General features: G+C 42.8%; 3 protein-coding genes across 3 annotated transcripts; 2 read left to right on the top strand and 1 right to left on the bottom strand.

The window, feature by feature from the left end:
• Positions 1–402: 402 nt before the first annotated feature.
• On the bottom strand, positions 403–6,444 carry LOC139642501 (uncharacterized). The gene is made up of 9 exons (XM_071517366.1): positions 6,315–6,444; positions 6,144–6,192; positions 3,554–3,702; positions 3,291–3,423; positions 2,877–3,149; positions 2,426–2,746; positions 2,151–2,314; positions 1,888–2,007; positions 403–1,680 (listed from the first exon to the last, which is right to left on the bottom strand). The coding sequence occupies exons 2-9, from the start codon at positions 6,187–6,189 to the stop codon at positions 1,501–1,503; spliced, it is 1,386 nt and encodes a 461-aa protein (XP_071373467.1). The 5' UTR covers positions 6,190–6,192; positions 6,315–6,444; the 3' UTR covers positions 403–1,500.
• A 6,158-nt stretch (positions 6,445–12,602) lies between these two features.
• Positions 12,603–16,807, top strand: LOC139642461 (uncharacterized). Its single transcript, XM_071517296.1, has 10 exons — positions 12,603–12,606; positions 12,721–12,732; positions 12,849–12,982; positions 13,028–13,196; positions 13,383–13,602; positions 13,971–14,173; positions 14,271–14,452; positions 15,348–15,449; positions 15,543–15,665; positions 15,798–16,807. The coding sequence occupies exons 1-10, from the start codon at positions 12,603–12,605 to the stop codon at positions 16,014–16,016; spliced, it is 1,368 nt and encodes a 455-aa protein (XP_071373397.1). The 3' UTR covers positions 16,017–16,807.
• Positions 16,808–17,013: 206 nt separating this feature from the next.
• prpf19 (pre-mRNA processing factor 19) lies at positions 17,014–22,889 on the top strand. Its single transcript, XM_071517327.1, has 16 exons — positions 17,014–17,173; positions 17,363–17,512; positions 17,973–18,049; positions 18,737–18,878; positions 18,970–19,043; positions 19,153–19,218; positions 19,329–19,370; positions 19,530–19,604; positions 19,745–19,820; positions 19,922–20,031; positions 20,201–20,356; positions 20,519–20,588; positions 20,685–20,858; positions 21,154–21,236; positions 21,768–21,873; positions 22,003–22,889. The coding sequence occupies exons 1-16, from the start codon at positions 17,155–17,157 to the stop codon at positions 22,098–22,100; spliced, it is 1,518 nt and encodes a 505-aa protein (XP_071373428.1). The 5' UTR covers positions 17,014–17,154; the 3' UTR covers positions 22,101–22,889.
• Positions 22,890–23,931: the final 1,042 nt, after the last annotated feature.

The raw sequence follows: 23,931 nt of genomic DNA, 5'->3' as shown, positions 1-23,931 counted from the left end.
ATGTTTCTAATTTCAATATTTGCTTGATGTTGTAGTCGTGTAGGCCTACACCTGGCTAATAGCCTAAGTTAAAACATCAATTACATTCTTTACATGCATGTTCTTCTCTTCATTCTGCCGGTGCAGGACAAAGAAGCTCTGTGCCGCTTAGTTTCTAAAACAGGAGCCGCCAAAACCCTACTTTTTCTGTTTCTGACCAAAAGTAACTGAATGCGCGACAAGTTGAATTGGCGACTTCCAAACTCAGAGAGAACGTGAAGGCAGCATCACACAGCATAACAAACCTCAACTGAGGAGTTTCAATTTAAACCTATTACTTTTAGGATATAGACTGTACAGGATACAAGCGAGCAGCATTCAGTCACAAACTTGATTAAAAACATATTTATTAATATTGCATTCAGATAATTATGAAATATGTTTGATTCACATTTGCATATCAATTTTTAAATCGATCTAATGGCCTAAAGATCGGGCCAGTCTCTCAGAGCCACAAAAAGGCCTTAAAAAAGTACTGCAAATGTTCACTTTTTCCGTGGATATAACATAAGTGCATAAGTGAGAGATACACAGTGTAACAGTTTCCAGATATAGATCTTATTATTTATTTATTTTTTTTACAATGCATTCAAAAACAAATTCAAAATATCACACACACCATTTCAGAAATAAAATGTCAGGATAAAAAGCCACCCCAAAACATACACCTTGATATAAGAAGCTGAAGGCACAATAGTGTTTTAAAACAACCCATATAAAAATACATATCAATCACTAGTAAACCTGCAAAAGTGGTTTTATATAGCTGAGGATAGCGTTGTTCCCTGACTGTGGAAGGCAGCTTTGTGGGTTTAAAAACAAATTAAACTTATACAAAACAGTGCTGCTGTTCTCTAGATCAGTCCCGTCTTGGTCTCTGGTTTGAGTCTACTATCTCTCTAATTTCCTACGCTATCTCCCTTTTAGTCGTTATTCTATTCGTTAATCTATCTCTTGCCCTTGATTTCCTTGGCAGCAGGAAATAGGCTACTATGCGTATTCATTATACACTCTGAGTAGAAGATACATTTATGGCATATATTTCCATATACAGAGAGAAAGACAGTGAGAAAGAGGAGAGAGAGAAATTAAAAACATTAAAAAAAATCTGCACACTATTTTAGTCTCATTCCTCAGAATAGAGTTTAAATGCTTCTGGTCTTGGTATTAGTCCTAGTCTCGACTGGTTTGGTCTCGACTACAACCGCAGCACCAACTGATGGTCTTGAGTCATGAGGATTGTCTGTGAAGTTGAGCAGAATAAATAAATAAAAAAAAGATACTAACTTTGCAAAAGGAGCTAATTACATAAATACTGCGCTGGCTTCAAGTTTTGTTTGATCACATCTCATTTTTTGTCTGTGTGTATTAATCCAATCAAGAATCTAATTGGCTGTGTGCCAAGTCACACAGCGACCACCGAATTAAATTCTGTAGCAAATGAATTTTCCAGCATGCTCCCTAAATGAAGTTGAGTTTGTCTGAGGTGTAGACATCACACTGAGTGGAGTCTGAGCTGAGGGGGGGAGCAGAGGGAAAGCTCAGGCCCTTCAGCTCAAACCGCGGTTCAGGGTCCGAGGAGAGACAGTCAGAGCCCAGAGAGACGGATGGAGCGGCTGCCGGGCCTCCTGAAGCTGGAACCTGGAGAACGCAGAGAACAGGAAAGATGAAACAGGTCTGCTTGGGATTTAGCCGGACCAAGAAACACTTCAGAAATTAGCAATTTCTTATAACTTTGTTTTAATGTTTATGCCAGGAGACATTGCTGCCTTTACATTTCATGCATTTAAGAGTATTTGCATCCCTCAGGTTTAGGTGAGTTTACATGGATAAAAATACAACACCTACCAGTGGCTCCAGGGACCTGGATTCAGGTTCCCTAGCAGTGAGGGGACGAGTGGGCTCATAAGTGTAAGTTGGAACATATGGGGGAGTCGAGTAATTCGGGCCTGAAGGTTGACTGGCATCCTGCAAGTTGACCGAGGATGTTGAAATGAGAAAAAGCGGCACAATATGAAAACAGATAGTCGCCTTAAGCCCCAAAATATTTCAAGCTAGAGATGTGTGACCCTGATACGAGTGTCAGAAAGCCCCTTTGGTGAGATACCTACATCATGGTAATACTGAGCGGGTGCTGCTGCAGTCTGAGGAACAGAGTTGTTCCTTTTAGAGGAGCTCTTCTTACAGCAGCACCTCCTCACGCAGCACCAGCAGACGACCACCGCGAAGATAGCGCCGACACCAATAACAATATAGAGCAACTGAGGAGCAGGTTCTGTAAGAGCATAGAGATGTATGTGGTTTATGTTGATTTGAAACATGAGCGATGGGTTGTTCCGACCTCCCCCCGCCCCTCACCCATAAGGAAAACCTCAGCATTACTCACCCTTCACCTTCAGCTTGACAACGAGGGCCAGGTTGCCATTCTGGTCTCGGACCTCAAAGCGGCCAGAGTCTGAGGCCTTTAGGTGATCAATTTCAAACCCCAACGTGGGTACAACGGATGCTAGCTTTCTAATTCTCCCTGGAAATAAGCTCTCTCCTGTTGTCCAATCATAACCATCTTCAATCAGTCTCCCTGCTTTCATCACCTCTATGGGTTCCATCTCCGACCAGGGAGTAAAGGTCACGGTACACAAGGCGGGGTCCAGAGCAAAAGTGATGCGTAGGTCCTCGTTCACCATTCTCTCATACGATTCAGTGTACTCTGTGTATGATAAAGAGTAGGTTGCATTAGAACAAGACTGACAGGAGTATGAACTGAACGTATCCCGATTCTAACCGGCTTATGCGATAAAACAGTGGCGATTTCTACAACTCTAAGTTTACATCGTCACCTGTTACTGTGAGCTTCTTCCTAGATACCAGCGTGTTGTCTTTTTTCCTGAAATTATAGTAGCCGTTGTCTGCCTGGGTGACTTTCATCATCTCCCAGACACTACGGTCCACCTGTCCCCTGCCTCCCCTACTGGCTTGAGGGTCGGTGCGATTCCACAGGATCCTTGGCTGATCGAGGCTGTGCAAGGGAGTGAATTCCAGGAAGTCTGCCCTTCTGGAAATACTGCAAGAGTACATGGCCCCATAGTTCCTTGAATCCTTGTCAGAACAATCTAAAAAAGCATGTATAGAAAAAGACAAAAACAATATTGGCTGATTCTATTGAAGAATACATTTACATCAAAAGTATTTAGGTGTAACAGTCCACCACTATAACAGCAGTGCCTTTAAATGTGACATTACAATGCTCTCACCTAAAACTTTCAGTTTGACGATATCAAATTCCTTATGATCATCGTATGAGATCGAAAAAATTCCTTCATCTCTCTCCTTCACATCAAGCAGAGAAATTGCAAAATATGACGCCCTGTAGCGCGGGTCCTTCAACTGAATATGTAGAAAACAAAAATACATCCACTCAGGGTCGACAGTAGATTACAATTCTATCCTGTAATCGGCGGCAATTCAATCAAGACCTGGTTCGCCCTGATTTGAATGGGATCTAATTGTCACTAACCTCTCTGTTTTCCATCACTAGTTTCTTGGGACCTCTGGGGTTAGTTGGAGTGAAGAACAGCTTTCCGTTGAAATCGGGAAATACTTTGTCAGACGGTAACCAGAAATTTCTGCCATAGCATTCCTCCTCTGTCTGCAGTGCATATGAACCTTGAAAAGAAAGGATACAAGTGAAGAGGAGACAGATCTGGTGAATATTAAGTTAAATCAGACCCAAAATATTTGAGAACATGTAGAAACTTGTGTTTTAGAATTTGTAGCTACAGAACATATCTGCAAACCCTGTGTTTTAAATTTGATACCACAGGAAAGATTCACTACATGTGAATTAATTTGTAAACAAATGTAATAGTAGTTGAAGAAAACAATACATTTTGCATATGTCATTTTTTATTTTTTATTTAATCAAGAGATAACTTCATGCCAGTCGGTCAGGGTGAGACGCTTCACTCCTCTGTACTTTGGCACTATCAAACTTCATCAGTATACAGAAAACCCCTTTTTAGAATTCATGTATTCTTTACTGAGCAGTATCTAATTGATGAAAAGGTAACATAAGTTGTATTGTTATCAAAATGTACGTTTTTCACACAACTCTCATAATCCTCATTAAATTTACCACATCAGACAACAGAAAGCACAGAAAGTACTTGTGGGTTCTTCAGCTATTTGTTTACATGGACTGATGTGCTACATATATAATATCGTCACTGTTGGGTGAGAACCTTGTGTCTCCAAAATATCAACTTTTCAGGAACGAAGAAAAACAGCCTTGTTTTCAGCTTGACCACCAGTTTGGGTTTTGAAAGGGTTTCATAAGCATCTACATCTTTTAATTTATTGGAAAAAATACTAATTGGTTTATTCAATTCATAAAATGACGTATCATTTCACTATCACTATTTACATTTCGCAAATTAAAGAACACAAAATTATATAGCAGAAGTCATCATTTTGGTCATTTTGTATGCCATTTACGTTTTGTTCCAAGGGTTAAAATACAGCCACCTAGCCAATTACACTAATTAATACATTAATTAGCAATTATTTCTATCTCAACATACTTATGGGTAATACACGTGGGTGGTATTAATATGAACTCCGTATCGTAAAACATTAAGGAGTAACATCAGTTAGTAGAAATTCTCCCTGATTAATATGCAAATTTATCAGCAGCAGCAAGGTGTTCTGAAAATGAATCATCTACTCTATAGGGAGTAGATGATCAATGGTGTGAGGATGAACTTTCTATCATGTGTTGTTCTTGAGTTATTGTGTTCACAAGAATGTGCCTACAAACACACACACACACACACACAGAGACACACAGACACACACAGACACACCGACGCCACCATGATGACATCATGTCATACCATGTAGCATGGTGGCGGGACATAATAAAAAGATAGAAATCAGTTCAAGTCTAATTTGTCCCAATGTCCCAGTGACCACTCATACCCTATTAAAGACTTTTAGTAGGCAGGCTGCTCTCTCCATATTTAACCAGTCCAGATATAGGCGGCAGAGTGGCCTTGTGGCCGGGAAGCTGTGTCACAACCAGAGCGACTCATGTTCAGTCCCCAGTGTGCCATGCTGCACCTGCCTAACCCTAACCTGACCCTGCCAATACACTATGGGCTTAAGACTAACTTCTTAAATGTGCAGATGCAGAACAGATTTAACACCATGAAGATGTCAAAATGGTGTTGTGAGGAATCTGACTCCAGACCTTTCAAGGGCTAAATAGCCTACAAGCAAATACGAATTGATGCTATGTAACAGTGCTTGTCTCCCTTTGTAGGAAATCTTTGGGCCAGGCTACAGACAATTTGTTTTGAAAAATTAGCGCAATCAAGTTGCATCGGTGGCCCAAAATGTAACTCATATAATATGGAGTGAAAACACTTGACTACCATCTCATATTACATAGTTATTGATATAGCTGTACAAAAGTCAACTGACTGATGTTTGTGAAAGTGAAAAAAGTGTGTACTGACATGCTTTACTGGGTTATTAACGTTTCCCCATAATTTTGTTCCCGTGAATAATAAGCTGCTGTTGCTAGGCACTGAGCACGGCGCAGCAACTTGTAGCGGGGAGAGGGAAATACGTTGTTCATCTGACCCGTTTTAGCTAGCTTCAAACTTTTGGAAAACTCTACGTTGTTTAGGAAAGCACTTCACATGATTCACGCTGAACCGAGCAAGGTAGTCGCTAGCTCAGACAGTCTGTCTTGTTGCTCTCCCGCTGCACCTTCTAACGTTTTCTTGTTGAATTCCTCGTTAGCTTGGCTTTGTGCTAAAGTTACAGGGGCAAACAAACTATGTTTAAAACTGTCTGTTGCATAATGACAAGATCAGTGGTAACAATGGTAACGTTAGCAATGTGTTTGATATAAACACTAATCTAGCCTGTCTCGTTTGTGTCAATTCCACATACTAAATATCTATTCAACATGTTTCACTACTACCTTAACGACTATGTAGCGGCAATGAAACTAAAATGGCAAATATTATGAAACCTACACGTCTTGCATTGTCCAGTCGGACTGGGTAACGTTAGGTGAATAGGTAGACTGGGTTACTCACCGACGGAGAAACAACAAACAGCCAGGAGTGGAAGTAACCAGAACATGTCCTGCAGGGAAAGGGAACTAACATGTTATAACTGGCCTAACCCTACTCGTTATAAGAGGACATTGGATAAAAGCATTGGACATGAGCTAAAAAGTGGTAAGAAGTAAGGTTAGGCCTACTCACTGCGAAAAAATATGTTTTTCCTCCCAGTTGGCGGCCAGCTGGCGTTTACAGTCCCAGGACAGAGATCGTCTCCAGGCTACATTTACCTTCTGTACGGGGCGAGGCTCCGTCCCCTCCACACTTGGTTTTCCTCGTAGCTGCGCCATATCTGCGCATAGTCCCCACATTTTATTACCACAAACCCAGTCTCCCACCCAGCCTGCCAAGATTAGATACAATGCCGCCTACCGAAACATCACTGTAATATTCCTATAGGGACCCAGTGTGTCTGTGGTATATGTATATGTATTTAATCTCCTAATACCAACATTATAATATTCTTGTGAGGATTTATAGTTTTGCTGTGATAGGTGTTGCATTCTTAAAAAAAGAAATTGGATTACTGTAGTTTTTCGTAAGTGCGGGCTGTCATAACACTTATTAAGTACTAGACTATGATTATTATTATGTTTTCTATCTGCTTTGGTATATATATTTTATGTAATATTTTGATATTTTATCTTGCCCATTGATTTTCTGCATGTATTGACTGCATAATAATAATAATAATAATAATAATTAAAAACATGTAGGCTGTATAGCTCAGTAATAAAACACATGTAAGCGCTGCACATTTTTTATTTATGGAACACAGACCAGGAGTTTAATCGTAGTGTTAGATAAAGTTATCCATTGGTAGAAAAGAAAGTAAGGCCATTTTGCACATAACTTACAGTATAATATAATAAAACATGATATAATAGAAAACATGTTGCAACAAAACTGTTCATACTTGATTTATCTTCACACTGTTAAAGGGTTTGGCAAGTTCAAATGATTGCACTTCAGGTATAAGGAATATTTGATATCTTCTTAAAAAATATTTTTTGCCCAAGTCTGGTTTACTGTTTCTTACAGCTGCACTTCTACACTACACTTAAATCTTGTACTTCTTCTACACATCCAATCTGATATGAAATCATCACCTGTGCTGTGATGGAGGCACATGGAGAGGAGCAGGTTTGTGATCAGAGTGTCACTGAGGCTGAGGCGGTGTCACCAGTTTAACAACGATCACCTCCCTGAAGAGCTCCTATAGGAAACACTGGGGTTGCACTAGATAAGTCAGTGTGTGTGCACTTATGCATGGAGGTTTGTATGTTTGTGTGTGTGTGTGTGTGTGTCTGTCCCATACTACCAAGGTATTACAAGAAAAGAGCAAACATGCTAGATTCATTTTTGGCACGTACATATCCCAATATTGTCTAACTAAAAATTAAGATAATTTTTTCAGTGACTTTTTCCATCTTTAAAAATAATGCCTGTTTGTAACTGACAGTAAAGAGTGATTTTAAAAAGTCACATCCAGCCGACAGTGGGCAGGTGGAGGGAAGCTCACAAGTCATTTGTCTGATGCTTGTGATAACTGTGTAGCTGCCAGCACTTGGACCATAAAATATGGATTCTGAGGTAGATATGGGTATAATCAGCAGCACCAAGTAAATTACACCTACAGATACATGGATAAATTACATTCTCTAAACTTTACATTACATATTCCACATCGAAAAGTACAGGCACAATTAGATGAGGTATTGGAAAGTTGAGTAAACAGGATGCACAGAATCAACGGAACGTTTCCCTGAGACCTCGGGGACCTAAAATATCACAGCGTTCATTAGGCTGAGCGGTGTTCATTGTCATATTTTCAGACTGAGTCACAGTGTTAGCCTTTTAACGAGGTTCATACTTTAAATGAACTTAGATTTTGGTCATGTCGTATTGATTCAATTAAGTCGTTTACTCACTGATTATAGTTGATGGAAATACAGCTACTGCAGCAGCTCTTTTAACATATTGGGAAAAAATAGCACCACTGCATTTATGTAGATTACACTGCAATATTTAGACATTTCCCAACTTTTCTGTCGATGCGGGCGCTGTCTGATGTTTTTGAGACTGTTTAAATTTGTTTTGGCCTGCAACATCTACAAGCAGGCATCACAATCTGTATGTTAATGAATCTCTGTGATAAGATTATGATAAACTATTTCTCCAATGATAAGCATGCACTCTTCTACGATAAATGCATGTCTGTGATTGGACGATAGAAACTACGTTCTTTCTAATTTTCTCTTAAAAAAAACTAACTTTTTTCCAAACATAGTTATGGTAATCATCTCCCACTGTGCTTAATTTTCTCATATTTTGATTAGTAATAGAATGAAATTAAATTATTACTAATATCGTAATTTCTAACATCTACTCATCATAGGCATGTCAAGGCTGTTTAGAGGAAGTTGAGTTTGTCTGAGGTGTAGACGTCACAGTGAGTGGAGTCTGAACTGAGGGGGGGAGCAGAGGGAAAGGTCAGTCCCTTCAGCTCAAACCGCGGCCCGGGGTCCGAGGAGGGACAGTCAGAGCCGAGAGAGATGGATGGAGCGGCTGCCGGGCCTCCTGAAGCTGGAACCTGGAGGATGCAGAGAACGGGAAAGATGAAACGGGTCTGCTTGGGATTTTGCAGGACCAAAAAACACTTCAGAAATTAGCAATTTCTTATAACTTTGTTAAATGTTTGGGTTTATGCCAGGAGGCATTGGTGCCTTTACATTTCATGCATTTAAGAGTATTTGCATCCCTCAGGTTTAGGTGAGTTCACAAGGATAAAAATACAACACATACCGGTGGCTCCAGGGACCTGGATTCAGGTTCCCAAGCAGTGAGGGGACGAGTGGGCTCATAAGTGTAAGTTGAAGCTGGAACCTGGAGAACGCAGAGAACAGGAATGAAAATGTTAGTGTGTGTGTGGAGTGTTTTTTTTGCGTGTGTGTCTGTATGTGTATGTAAGGGGAAGGGATACGAGTTCATGCCTCAGGTTGCGGAGAACGGAAACAAAAAAAAATGGATGCAGAGTCACTACACCTACCAGTGGATCATGAACAGTAGCAGCAGGTTGGCTGGGGTACACCGGACCCGACAGCTGACTGGGACGAGTTAGACCTGGAGACTGGCTGGGGCAAGCAATGCCAGAGGAATAAGTGGGATTTGTTGGGCCTGAAGGTTGCTGGAGGTAAGCTGGTGGACAGGTACTTGGGCCTGAGGGGGGGCTGGTATTCTGCAATTGTATCAGAGACATTCATCAGATTAAAGAGTATTAAATCTACACTAGGCAAGATTTTTATGTAAAGATACACCCATCTTAGCCTAAATCATGATGTAGGGCTGCAACAGAGAAGAGTGTCCCTTCCCTTCTAACTGTGATGCAGCAGATTGGTATGAATAGCTGGTAGCAGATGGTAGTATTTGTGTTTGCGATGGTACTTACATCATGGTAATACACAGCGGGTGCTGCTGCAGACTCTGGAGCAGAGTCGTCCCTTTTAGAGGAGCTCTTCTTACAGCAGCACCTCCTCACACAGCAGCAGCAGAGAAGCACCATGAGGAGAATGCCGACTCCAACACCGATGTAAAAGTACAGAGGATAATCAGCTATAAAGAGAGGGGAGGCAAAAGATTAAGTCATCGCTGACAGCTCATAATTGTTGTTTTTTTTATGTAGGCTCAATTTATAAGACAAGAGTTACTGTGATAGGCCCACACTATTCTAAACTATATTTAGTACGATTGTGGAAATCCTTAGAGGCTTTTTGGTTTGATGATGCTTTACGTGATATTAACATTTGGTTTCTACAGAAGAAGGCTGTGTCACTCACATAACACTGTTAGGTACACTGCCAACGCCACGCTGCCGTTGTTGTCATACAGCCTGAAGATGCCAGATTCATGTGCTTGAAGGTCTCGGATGAGGACACGGACACCGGGGTCACCGGGGTCATTCAGCTGCTGAAGCCTCCCTCCAAACCTGTGGTCACGCGGCGTCGAATCATAATAATCAATTGAAAAATCATCATTATCGGTCAGCAGCATACCGTTCCTTGTCAACTCCAACTCATCTCCGGATTCATCATAAGTAAACCACAGGGAGGAAGAAACTAAGTCCAACTGAAATTGGAGGACAAAATCCTCACCCTCCATTTTGCTGTGATACTGTTCCCATTCTAAAGGAGGAAGAGAGAGAGGGGAAGGCGGCATGGTATTAAAATGTGATGCAGCAAAGGCATGGCAAAAAGAAATGAAAAGTCAGTTAAGGATGAAAAAGACTTAAAAGATGAAGGCGGACTGTCTGGCCTCACCTGACACCGAGAGCTCATGTGTTTTTATCAACCTCTTGTTCTGGGCCCTGAGGCTGTAGCGGCCCTGATCATGCTGGGTGACGTTATCGATAATCCACCAGTTTCCCTCCATGCGCCCTCTGCCTCCCTCACTAACTCCAGGGTCTGTGCGATCCCAAAGGAGCACTGACTCCCCAACCTCACCCATGAAGGAGAACTCCAAGAAATAGGCGTTTTGGGGTAGCCTCATGGAGTACGGCTGCCCGTACATCTTGGTTACTTCATCAGAACAATCTGAGAATCACAAAAAAACAGAAAACATTTAGAGAGAGACCTTCTTGAATTGGCATATAAAGAAAGAACACTGCAAACTACACCTGATAAAAAACGTTGTGTTGGGTAATGATTCTTAATCTTTACCAATCAAAATGATTTTACAACTTTGGATGTTCTCACCTAAATGTGTAGTTTCAACTGTGACAGAAAAAGTCCCCTGGTCCCATCAGGTGTCATCAGTATCATACAGGAGCTCTTAAAACTGGAGAGCTTCACTAAATTCAAATGTGGGTATTGTTTATAGTTTATACTTTTTTCTCAATTGGATACCCACTATTTTGGCTATAAATAAAGTTTTTATATTATCTTGTTGATTGAAGTTATCTCCCCATCTCTCTACTGACCGCTGTGAAGGCCCAGAAGATGCATTCAGTGTCTTTTTTTTTTTTTTTTTTTTTTTTTTGCAGTCATGTGATTAATTTTGTATTACAAGTGACACTGCAGATCTACTTCTTCCAGTGTGAAATAACTGGCAGCTTGCCAAACTAGACTTTCACAGCATCTTCCCAACACCGGTCTGGACCATAGACATGTATACGTAGACGCCGCATTGGCCTGTGGATCGTACGTCAACGTCGCCGCCATATTTGGACCGGGGAAAGACCGGCCCGTAAACAAATACAAGTAAACGGTGGAGCTGCGGTTTTTCTGGATAGAAAGCATTATAACGTTTACATTTCTCAACCGATTTCAATGAGTCGTTTTATATTCAAGGGTTTATGATCATATATGCTCATTCACTTTGAAATACTGAAAAAAATCTAAATAGCGTATTTTTAAGTACTAATAATTGACCATCGAGAAAAATGGAACAAAATCGTATGTCTATGGTCTGGACAGAATGAGGTTCGCCCTGCTCTTGTCCATCCTGCCTGTATAACGTTAGTATTTAGTTAGTTAGTTAGTTAGTATAGTAGCTGACAGTGAGTAGAGCTCGTACTCACCAGCGCAACATGTAACCAGCAGCAGATATGCCCAAGACTGCAATCTCTTCACTACAGCAAACATCTTTATGAGCTACAAGCCCAGCCACGGCCACGTCTTTATCTTTCTTCTTTCTTTTTAAAGACCACGGTACATTTGAAGGTTAATCTCGACGCAGAGCCCACCAGAGAGCCACCCACCCCTCGTAACACCCCGCTTCTGTACGCCAGTAGCGTATGTTTACCGAGGAGTAAAGCGCGACGTAAACTGCGCAGGAGCCGTCGACAATACAGCGTAGCCCCGTTGCCATAAATAAAAGTGAGGTCGGATGCTCATGCGCACTGAGCAAGGGACGTTGTTATTCTCCTATCCTCATTCAGAGAAATAGTCGTAAATATCTAGCGGTGGACTTATTTTCCACACGTCGTCCAGGTGAGTCCAGACTAAATGCGTGATTGACTGTTCATTTCTAATAAATTATTATCAATTAATCGCGATAATAGAGCAGTGCGTGGTTGTGTGGCTGATAAGTAACATATTGGACACCTGACTGGACATGACTGTAAAGACCAGCCAGGCAGCGTGCATCAGGCTCTTTATTGATGCTTGAGGAAAGTGTTTATTCGTCATTAGGCTGCAGAAACCTCGTCACGGCTGTCTTGCAGCACCCCCTTGTGTAGCTTGTTGATTGATGACAGCCTATCCTTGTTAGCTGGCTTGGCTTTAGAGGAGGATGGGGGTGAATGATAATGACGTGTGCGCTCCTGTCCGCTGTGCGGGCTGTTTATAGGTGAAACAATCCCGCTTTGGTCTCTCTTCACTTTACAAGATGCTCTCCCATGTGCTACTGGCTGCCCTTTTCACCCTTCCTCTCACTATGGGTAAGTCTTCAAGATTATTTGCACTGTACAGATTCATTTCAGTGCATGTTTGGACCGTTATATTGCCAGTGGGGTAGAGAAGTTTTATAACACATATTCTGTCTTTTCCAACAGGTTTCCTATTGGGTGAGTCAGCAGCGACATTGCATCACATCCCACACCTACAAATCATATTCTCTGTGTCCAGGACAGCAGGTGCTTGTTGACCATGTACTGCTATTTCTTTTGACACTTTTTGACAGGTGAAAATGAAGAATTCCAGATTGTGTGTGCCGGGAAGGAATTTCGCCTGCCGGTGTACTCGGCGTCAAGAATTGTGACTTTTACACCGAACGCCCCTCCTGGCCCGCGACGCGTCCTGCTGGATAAGAACACGGTGAGTCAAAGTGTGCATGTGTGCATTTGCTTGTGTACAGTGCAGCTCAAACAGGTTCAGCAAAACCTTTATATGCAGGTGAAGGACCCGCGGTTCGAGTGGACCAGAGATCGGATGCTGGTGCTGAAGGAAGTGACCCACGGTGACCAGGGACTCTACGCCATCAAGCTGTCCTCTGGGTTCACCTATGAGACAGTTCGCCTCACCGTCTCAGGTAGAACAGTCTCCTCTCTGCTTTCCTAATATACAAGTGTTCTCTACGACCCTCCTCTCTGATTGGTTTGAAATTGAATGTTTTGATTTCCTCCCGCCCCTCCCTCCGCCCCTTCATCTCGCTTCAGAGTGTATCAAATCCTACCGAAGAAACTACGGGGAGACCTTTCAGCACGGCATCCCACAGGACGGCTCCCTGCTGGAGTTTTCGCCCCGGGGTGCCCCGCCCGAGGCAGAGCCGGTGGTGCTGTGGAACCGGACCGACGCCGGCGAAGCGGGCCGGGGCCGGCTGCAGCGGGACGGGAAGGCCTGGGTGGCCGAGAGGGTGACGCAGGCAGACCAGGGCAACTACACCGTCCGGGACGAGAGCGGGAAGGTCCTGTCCCGCAGCACCCTCACTGTCCAGGGTGAGCAGGGGCCGAGCGCAGGGGGAGGGGAGGTTTTAGAGGCAGGGAGAACAGAGGCTGGTGAAATTTGTTATGGGCATCTTAAACTTTAGGCTCCTATCAAAGGTAATGCTTATATCTTATCTTTCCCTTTCCACCTGGCACCCCCTCACCCCTTCCCACGCCTTCTCCTTACTTTTCCTTCATCCTCCATCCTTCTCTCTGTTCATAATCCCGCACTCGGCCCCCGCAGGACGCACCTTCAATGTCACCCGCTTCTCCAAGGAGTCTCTAAACCTGCCCCTCTTTCTCCCTGTCCCTCATGCCCACCTCATTTTTACCCCCACCCGGTACCCGGACGAATCCTCGCTGGGCCCTTTTGACCCCAGGCCCCCCCGCGGCCCCGTGCAGCTGATCCGGGAGGGCCAGATCATGGACCACGACATGCGGTACCGCGGCCTCGTCTCTCTGGGCAGGAACGGCTCCGTCAACGAGGTCGTGATCGCCAGGCTGACCGCGAGGCACGACGGGACGTACGACATCAGAGATCGGGACGGCAACCTGGTGTCCTCCACCTCCTTGCAGGTGATCGGTGAGTGACAGGACGCGTTTTAGGTGTCGCTTGTATCCGGATGTTTTTTGTTTCTTTCCATCTTCATCCCTTCTCTGTCTGCCTCTGACCTCTCCAGATAAAGTGGGTAAATGGCGAGCGGTCCTCAAGTCCATCACCGTCCCGTCCGGTATGTTCGTGTCGCTGGCCGGTTTCATCCTCTTCATGAAGCGCTACCCAAACTGCAGCCTCTCGCAGATCATCACTGGCCTCCGAGCAAACCACACTCCTCCAGCTAACCCTCCCAGGATCAATATACAGGTGAGGGAACATGCTGAATGACATTAGTGATAGACAGTAGAGAGATCGGGCCTCATTCACAAAACCTTTCTTAAATTATTTGTATCTTTTTTTTTTTTTATTCTTGAGAAAAGCAAGGTAGATTTCATGAAACACGCACAAGGACTGGATTTTGCGTGTCTAATAATGAATGAAACTCCATGAAAGCCATGTTGACCGAGGCTTCCACCGCAGACACGGAAAACACAGCTGATGCCAAAATATCCACAAGAGAACAGTGGGGGAAAATATGGGCTTCCAACAGGCCTGCTGCAAACAAAAAGAAAAGGTTGGAAGCTTCCTCAATGCAGAGGGTGAAAGTTTATTGATTGCTTTGAAGGCGCAAAACAATAAGATGCTTAAAGAGCAAAATAAAACACAGTGATTGGCTTTTATAGTACATGCAGGGATATGCTGATAACTAACAAAGTTGCCAAAGATGCCAAAGTGCCACCATTAATTAACTGAGGTTAATTCAAAGAGCGACATTGATTCATCATATGATTCATATATGGATTGTATATATTGATGTAAATCAGTTGTGATTGTTAATTTTAGGCCTTTAACCATACAAAATTGTTATACATCCAGCATAAAGCCTGCGAAGAATACATTTCTTGAGTGAGATTCACCGTAAGAATGTTTCAAATGACTCGTGAGTTTTGTTCATACCGAAGAAAAAGGTCAAGTAAGGAAAAAATGATGCATGCTAATTTTTTTTTCTTCGTGAAATTGTTCGGAAGCACAACTGAAGAAATCTCTTAGTATGCAAGATTCATGAATGAGGCTGATTGTGTTTTGTCTTCCGTTTCTCCCTTTTATCTCCCTTTCATCCTCTTGTGCTGCCATGTCTTGTGTCTTGTGTCTTGTGTTGCAGGACTACAGCCAGCCGAGTCCGCAGCCCTCCGCCTTCTACAGTCACTCTGCTCAGCCTGGAACGCCAAGCAAGTGGAGCCCAAGAGCCAGTCCCACTCACATGGTAGGGCTGATCCACTTTGAAACGAGTCCCATTGTTTTTCTTTTTTTCGTTGCTGCAAAGTGAGCATGTGTGTGTTTGTGTGTGTGTGTGCAGGGTTACACTCCTGTCATGGTAGAAACGGGAGCTCAGTTATCCCCAGTTGGTGTGAGAGCTGAGAACCAGGAAGCAGACAGACTGGCAGCTGGGAGCTCCACTGCTCACGACTCCACTGCTGAGGTAATATTACTACACTTCAGCTGTGTGTGTGTGTGTGTGTGTGTGTGTGTGTGTGCGCAGTCATCCGGAGAAACACAGGATCCTGCACACTGACTAAAAAACGTATCGTATGTCCTTCTTCCTCACTATCAGGACCCGTCCAATGAGCCGGCGAGGAAGATTTCCTTCTCGATGCCCGGCGCCTCCGACTGCCTCCACTCGTCCGAGGACTGCGTTCAGTTCCAGATCGAGAAAGAGGGGGATAAAGAGAGGTGGAGCAAAGCGAAAGACTACTTCTCCACCCTGCCGCTAGACATGGATACGTCCGAATCCTGCAGCGTTTACACTTCGGACAAACTCAGCTTCTTATAGGAGGCAGAGGAGCGGAGCTAACATGAGGGAAGTAGAAGTGTCAGGCACGGATAAAACTGTAGACTTCTCAGATGTAGTGAAACTGTTATGGGAAAAAACAAAACCTCACCCGTGCCTTTGACATCTGAACCTAGATTCAAACTGTCTGATGTCGGTATTGCATGTTATTTTTTCATGTAAATGATAATCTTTCTTCAGCATGAGTCGAGCAATAGCCTTCCTGTTCCATATTACCCGTTTATTGACACTGGTTGATGGTGTTTCTAAAATCTGCTGTTACCTACCTCTGGACCCTCAGGACCAATATGATCTGCACTGTATATTTGCTGTGTGTGTATGTTTATAATAAGATTTTTATTAATGTTATGTGAGGATGAAGGTATACAGAAAGGTATATAGAAATTGGAGTTGGGATAGATAAGGCTGCAAAAGGGAATTCTTAAGTAAAAGTACATTAATAGATGCAGTTATTTGAAGTATTTTTCCCAATCCACCATATACATGTTAACCACTTAAATAATTTACCACAAAATAATATTTATCTTTTTTAATGTCTGCTCTATGACCTTTAGTCTAATTGCAGTGATATTATATAGTATTAATCAATGATTTACCCTCAGAGTCATTGTAGTTATAGTTATAATGTTAACTGTTATACGTTCCACCAAATATTGCAATAGCCTATTCATGTGTGGTTATGAACTTTGTGTACAGGATGAAATTTTATCACTGAATCTTTCTAGTGGCTTAGGAGGTTGGCCTTCTGTAATATTTTTGCAATAGCATAATGTTCAAGCACTTCTCACTTCTCAATAAATAAAATTTAACAAGAACAAAAACATAAAACTTTGTACTTGATTGTCTCCAGTGTAAATGTATCGTGCCTGAGCGGGAGAGGGCAGTCAAGTGCCTTTGAGGCCTGAACACAAAGGGAAATAAAGCGTAGAAGAAGACCTCACTGGCTGACCATAACTGTCCCAGCATGCACTGGGATTTGTAGCGGCAATGAAAGGACAGCGTGCCACTTCCAACTTGAGCAAAACATAAATAAAGTACTGATAAGCTATAATATCCATCATCGTAAAAGGCGCACATAATTAAAATCTTCAGAAGCGACGTGTAGAAGTGCGCGTGGAAGATGTCTTTGGTTTGTGCAAGTAAGTTGAAAGCATCGATATGAGGAGGCAAAGTAAGCTAGGCACCGCGCTAACGCTAGCTGCCTAGCTAAGTCGGCTAACGTTAGCGGCCATGCAGTGCCGCCTTGATGCAATAACGGCATATCCAGCTAGTTGAAGGTTGTATGACTGTCGGGATCATGTGATTAAGTTTTAACTGCGGTTTTCCAGTTTCCAACGAGGTCCCCGAGCATCCGTGCGTCTCCCCGGTGTCCAACCAGGTGTTCGAGCGCAGGCTGATCGAGAAATACATCGCAGAGAATGGGACGGACCCGATGAACGGTCAGCCTCTGTCTGAGGAGCAGCTCATAGACATCAAAGGTAAACCAGTGGCAGCAGAGTAATGTAGGACTTGCACTACTATTTTGCATCGAGCAGTGTGTCCGCGGGTTCTTAAAGTCTGAAAAAGTCTTAAAATCTATATAAGGTCTGAAAGTATTAAGGTGTCTTAAATACTGTTAGTGGATGTCTTAATTTTTCACCATGCAATAGCACGTTTCTCTGTGCTGCATGGTCAATATACAATGATACAATGGGCATAGTATCTACTTCACTAAACAATTGGACTTTATGTCCTTTGCCAAGTAATTTCCTTTTTCTTATGCTGCCCATTCATAGTTTCAGAACTTTCATTAGCTATGTTCAATCAGAAATTTGTGCCTTTATTTTGGTTTTTACAATGCTCAGTTCCAGGTAGCATTAATAAGGTCTTAATATGTGGCTTAACTTTAACACCTTATGACACTGTATTACCTCTGAACATTACTTTTCTCCACCCTAGTGTCTCATCCTATCCGACCAAAGGCACCCTCAGCAACAAGCATCCCTGCCATACTCAAGTCCCTTCAAGATGAATGGGTGAGTAACCTGATCAACCCTGAAACACTAACTGCTCATGTTACCCTGCATGAACCTGATCTGGGCCCATTTTGATTTTGTATTTTTCTTAATCCCATGGACAAGTGGCCAAATGTAGATGACATAACTGCAATGGGTTGAATAGCAGAAAAAAATATCTGAAACATCAACAGTAAAAATGGGGTGAGGATTAAAGAGTGAAGGCTTCTGTCTGGACTCACCATTTTGCACCAATGTTCAACAATCAGACAGATAAATCCATTGCAGAACCAACAGACACCAATTTCTCTGCTGAGGGTAGCCTCAGTAGACCATAAAGAATGCAGCCTCAAGATGGGTACTGTTTTGCCTAAGGGGCACAACTCCTGTTTCTCAACTGAAAAAACACTCACTCTCTTGCTCTTACTATGCAATTTCTCTCTCCAACTGCATGTATAAGTTTTGGTGGAGGTAGTTGAAAGTCATTCTGGGAAATGTAGGAAATCAATAACTGAATTAGATGAGGCAGGTTGAGGGAAAGTGGGTACACCAAAAAAGTAAATTTAACACTTCACCATAAAAGAATGCATTGGACATCACAGATTGATGAGTATCCGAGGCTGGATTTTTTTCCTTTGTACTTTATTATTTTCCTGTCGGATTGGTAAATGAGTTTCCCTCATCCTGTTGCCTCTTTTTCTCTCCCAGGATGCGGTGATGCTTCACAGTTTCACTCTGAGGCAGCAGCTGCAGACCACCCGCCAGGAGCTTTCTCACGCTCTCTACCAACATGATGCCGCTTGCAGAGTCATCGCCCGACTCACCAAAGAGGTCACCGCTGCCAGAGAGGGTGGGTTGACACCAGCTCATGCTGTCGTCTGTCCCTTGTATTTGTGATGGTTGAATGTGTTTTTCTCATGGGGTTTATTTCCGCTTCACAGCCCTCGCCACGCTCAAACCCCAAGCTGGATTGGTCGCGCCACAGGCAGTCCCCGCCTCTCAGCCAGCTGCAGTGGTGAGGGATCTGACTTTTATTCCAGTGCATGAAATACTGATCAGTAAATCTACATCAACATCCCATCATTCCTCCTCACAATCTCTCCCTTCTGCCCTCCGTCTCTCAGGGCGCTGGTGGAGAGCCGATGGAGATCAGCGAACAGGTGGGAATGACCCCCGAGATCATCCAGAAGGTAAGGCTGGCTTCTAGCTACATTAATCACTATATGATGTTAAGCTGGCCATTTTATCTTAACGGGTCTAAGATGTGTAATTTAAATAATGAAAATGTTCCTGTTTGCAGCTCCAAGACAAAGCCACTGTCCTCACCACAGAGAGAAAGAAGGTAATATTGTTTAGCTCTTTAAATAGCTCTGTTATTCACGCTTCTGCCCTAGCGATTATATGGTTACGGACTCATTCATTCTCCCACAAACCTATGTACATTGTGATACAATGTAATATATTTTCATACTCATATCTCCTTTCCTGTTTGTTTCCCCAGAGAGGAAAGACTGTTCCAGAAGAGCTGGTTAGGGCTGAGGATCTGAGCAAATATCGCCAGGTGGCCTCCCATGCTGTAAGTACTGCTTTCTGTCCATTTTGATTGGGAATGGATTACCTTTCTTCGTTTGAATAAGGAGGAATTCAGCTGCAACTGCTATTTGGCTTTTTTTTTGCATATAGTGATTCACCATGTTTTCTCTTTATTGTTCTCAGGGCCTCCATAGTGCCAGTGTCCCTGGCATCCTGGCTCTGGATTTGTGTCCCTCAGACACCAACAAAGTGCTCACCGGTATATTGATCCATCTTATGCTCATCTCTCAATTTTCATTAAGACACTTTAAATTAGTTGATAGTATCTGTTATTTGACATCAATCCTCCTGTTCTTCCAGGTGGAGCTGATAAGAATGTGGTGGTGTTTGACAAGAACGAGGAGCAGATTGTGGCCACGCTCAAGGGCCACACCAAGAAGGTCACTTCTGTCATCTACCATCCATCCCAGGTAACATCTCCTGCCCCAGCGTCAAACATCAGCCTGTCAGATTCACTTTCAACAACCTGATAGTATGTGTAATAGTACTTTTCAGAAAGAGATATGATCCATTATTCTTATCCGTTGTTGTTCGCTTTCTATCCCACCCCCTGCTCCCCGCTCTCTTTTCCCCCTCCAGTCGGTGGTTTTCTCTGCATCTCCAGACAGCACCATCCGTGTGTGGTCCGTCACCGGGGGCAACTGCGTCCAGGTGGTGCGTGCCCACGAGGCGGGCGTAACCGGGCTCTCCCTCCACGCCACTGGGGACTACCTGCTCAGCTCCTCCGAGGACCAGGTATGCAAGCGTGTAGCTGAACCAAAATACTGGCAGAACTTATTCCCTATCAAAGATAACGACTATGACCTGTAATTATGGTGAGGGTGGATGATGAACAAATCCATCTCATGTCTGAACATCTTCCTCACACACCTCTTTTCTCTCCTCTCTCTGCTGCAGTACTGGGCCTTTTCTGACATCCAGACTGGTAGAGTCCTCACCAAAGTCACTGATGAGAGTGCCGGCTGTGGTAAGTGTGTAATATGTGTAATAATTTGTGTGTATGGCAATCAGAGGCAATAAGAGTCCCGTTCCAGGTGGTAACCTTTGTATCTTCTCCCTGCAGCTCTCACCTGTGCTCAGTTCCACCCCGATGGTCTCATTTTTGGCACTGGGACGGCTGACTCCCAAATCAAGATCTGGGATCTGAAGGAGCGCACCAACGTGGCCAACTTCCCCGGCCACTCCGGCCCCGTCACCTCTATCGCTTTCTCTGAGAACGGATACTACCTGGCCACAGGTGAGAACTATTAAAAGCTTTTTTAAAACAAAAATTTGTTGCTCTATCTTTGATAGACACGTTTGGAAATGTATGGGAAATTATGTATGGGGATAGTTTCTTGGTTTTGAACATTTGGGAATTGCACAAATTTTTAAATGTAAGATGTGTAGGAGCCTTAGATATTGAGAATCTGTCGTTAACCCCAGCACACTCACGTTTTTGAATGAAAATGGTCCAGAACTGTATTGTGTATCTGTGTTGGATTGAGTTTGATTTAAATGGCCTGACATCCTTGTCTGGTGTTGTACTCCAGGTGCTCAGGATAGCTCTCTGAAGCTGTGGGATCTGAGGAAACTGAAGAACTTCAAGACCATCGCTCTGGATAACAACTATGAGGTGAGAAACAGCAGTTATTTTTGAGTGCTCCTATTGCAGCTTTTATAACCTCACATCATCTCTTCATTGCTTAGACGACATAAGCTAAAAGTCTGAAAAGTAATCTTTGTTGTAGTTAAATTCTCAACAAGAGAGACACTTGATAGTCACTTGCTCCACATTGTATTTGAGTCATCAATCTATTCACATTAAGAAGAGGTTTGAAATATAAACAGGAAAGATGTGCTTGACGAACGCATTTGGTTAATTCATTTATATATCCTGTCTGTGTATTAAAAATGCAAAACTAAACAAAAGGGTTCCCATGGGCCTTTTCATTTCACCATGCTTTCTTGACTTGACAACATCATGATTAAAAGAAATGAGGCCTTTGTCTAATTTTGAGCAATACCGTGTCTTACCCCAAAATGAATTTAATTGAACCAAACAACACCTTAAAGGTAATTGAAAAATCCTTTAATTTGATGTCCAGATGAGTGTGTGAAGCCTCTGAATATGTAAGGACTACTTGCCTCTGTGCCTCTGTTTCAGGTTAAGTCCCTAGTGTTTGACCAGAGTGGAACCTACCTGGCCGTGGGAGGATCTGACATCCGGGTCTACATCTGCAAGCAGTGGTCCGAGGTCCTCAACTTCTCTGGTAAGGGGGGGTAAGGGGGGAAAGACACCAGTCTCTTATAGCTGCTCACCCAGTGTATGCATGCCACATAGTGTATTTGTTGTAAAGAGGTGTCCGGTTTTGACGCTGCTCTTCCCTTTCTATTCGTAGAACACTCTGGATTGGTGACCGGCGTGGCCTTCGGAGAAAACGCTCAGTTCCTGAGCTCTGCAGGAATGGACAGAAGCCTCAAGTTCTACAGCTTGTAGAGCGCAGGGGAGGATCGGATGGGAGGAGAGCTGACAGGCCGAGGGTGGGTGGGTTGGTGGTAAAATACTTCTGAGCACTCATTATCCTGGACACAGATTTAGTATAGTCCTGTAATTTTTTTTAAAAAAAGAAGAAAAAAAATCTCCTGTTGGTCTGCTTCTTTAGTGTCTTAGTCCTAATGTCCAGGAAAGGGATCATGTGAAGCGTTTGACCAAATAGCCTCCCATGTGGCGTGGTTCGGATGATGATGGGTGTTTGTTGGGATTGTGGGTTTGAAATCGAAATGATGTTTCTGTCGTACTGAAATGAGATGCAGAGGCCAGTGTAATGTTTCTGTCAGATTTGCCAGCAGTGGCGGTTTTACTGTAGAATTTGCTTTTTTTTTTGTGGGGGTTGGGAGGGGGTCCAAGTTGCTTGTAATACAGCTCCAAAGTGTTGTATACTGTTGAGAACTATAATTGGTGTGTTACAACAATCTGCTTTGCTTTTTAATATAGGCCACCATGAATACCTGTAGGCTAAGATAAAAATATATCTGTAGTGATGTGCAGCCAGGCAAAGGAACAGGTGTATGAGATTTCCCACTTTCATTTCATTTATTTTCAGTAAATAATGAAGGCTTATTTAACCCCCCCTCAATTTCCTCTTTCATTTGTTCCATTTGAACTTCTGTCTGCTGTTTTTTTGTTTTTGTTTCCAATTGTACATTTCTTATTACTTCCTCTTTTACCTGTTGCATCTCTGCCCTTTTACAACAAAATAAAATATCTTTTTGTAATGCCATTCAACCATTTGTCGGTTCAATGAAATGTACTGTATGTTCCTGTCATTTTTAAGAGCGGGTCAGGTGTCTGCAGCCAGTTTGAAGACTTTGATCCCAGTAAACACTTGAGTGTGCTGTGCTACATTTAATGTCTGTAATGGAAGGCTTTGTCCGAAGCAATGTGATTTGCCAAAAGGGACCATGTCAAAAGCAGTGTTAGGGAGAATTGATTAAAACTACTTTACCAAACTACCAAACACTTGTTAATGGTGTAAGTAAGTAATACTACATGTCAGCTACTCTCAATTTATTTTTATTTTTTTTTCAAACTAATACCGTTTTGAAAAAGTTCAACTACATTGAAATTACATTTCTGGAAGTCATCAAATCTGTGTCCGGATTGGCATATAGTACATGGAGCAACAACTATACTAACAAAGTAAAACATGGGTGATTTAGTGGCTCAGGCATGCAAATCCTTAGGCATGCCTGGGGTTATTTTACTAGGGGAACGGGGAGATTAAGGCAGCAAAGATGGAAACATCTTAAAGAAATTTTAATTCTCTATTTCAAGTACATGGCCAAAAGTAGTAAACTATTGAAAAGTTGTTATAGTTGGGCTGCACTCCCAATTACTGGAAAATGCTTTTGCACTTAATAATTTAACATAACTACTCTTAACACTGGTTTGTGTACATTTTAATCTACAATACAATGTTGGGCATCAAAACCAAGGGCACGGTTTGGTTCCCGAGATGTCCTCTTTCTAAAATCCATTGTTAATGAGCTAACCGAAAATCATGCTGTTCATTCCATTACTTGTGTGTCGCTTAGCAACCATGTTGTTCCGCTGCCGTTGAGGAACTATATTGCTTGGCAGAAGAATAACACGAAACAATTATAATTTAAGTATTACCCGGTAAAAATGAAGGTTAATGAACATTTTCGTTCTTTTTCTAATAATACAATTCCGCGTTACCGCCATGAAAGTATTGTTACCGCCGTTCATGTAAAGCACGGCCTCTCGTGGCCAAAAGAGAAACAACGTTCAACTGTCACGTGAGAGT

Source organism: Centroberyx affinis, unplaced genomic scaffold (genome assembly GCF_046629955.1).
Source record: "Centroberyx affinis isolate AG114_WGS23_722 - 3 ecotype Tasmania unplaced genomic scaffold, CSIRO-AGI_Caff_v1 ptg000485l_1, whole genome shotgun sequence".
NCBI classification, from domain to species: domain Eukaryota; kingdom Metazoa; phylum Chordata; class Actinopteri; order Beryciformes; family Berycidae; genus Centroberyx; species Centroberyx affinis.
Note: the sequence above shows the minus strand (reverse complement) of the source record. Positions and strands in the feature narration are given on the sequence as shown.

Excerpts from the sequence above, each read along its gene's own strand:
- prpf19 (XM_071517327.1), top strand. Across the intron at positions 19,219-19,328 it reads CCCCCGAGATCATCCAGAAG|CTCCAAGACAAAGCCACTGT; the intron begins GTAAGGCTGGCT and ends TCCTGTTTGCAG. Across the intron at positions 19,605-19,744 it reads GCCAGGTGGCCTCCCATGCT|GGCCTCCATAGTGCCAGTGT; the intron begins GTAAGTACTGCT and ends TATTGTTCTCAG.
- LOC139642501 (XM_071517366.1), bottom strand. The coding sequence starts at position 6,189 with ATGTTCTGGTTACTTCCACTCCTGGCTGTTTGTTGTTTCTCCGTCG. Across the intron at positions 2,008-2,150 it reads CCGCTCAGTATTACCATGAT|GATGCCAGTCAACCTTCAGG; the intron begins GTAGGTATCTCA and ends GTCAACTTGCAG. Across the intron at positions 1,681-1,887 it reads CCAGGTCCCTGGAGCCACTG|GTTCCAGCTTCAGGAGGCCC; the intron begins GTAGGTGTTGTA and ends TGCGTTCTCCAG.
- LOC139642461 (XM_071517296.1), top strand. Across the intron at positions 14,453-15,347 it reads CTCCCAGGATCAATATACAG|GACTACAGCCAGCCGAGTCC; the intron begins GTGAGGGAACAT and ends CTTGTGTTGCAG. Across the intron at positions 15,450-15,542 it reads GAGCCAGTCCCACTCACATG|GGTTACACTCCTGTCATGGT; the intron begins GTAGGGCTGATC and ends GTGTGTGTGCAG.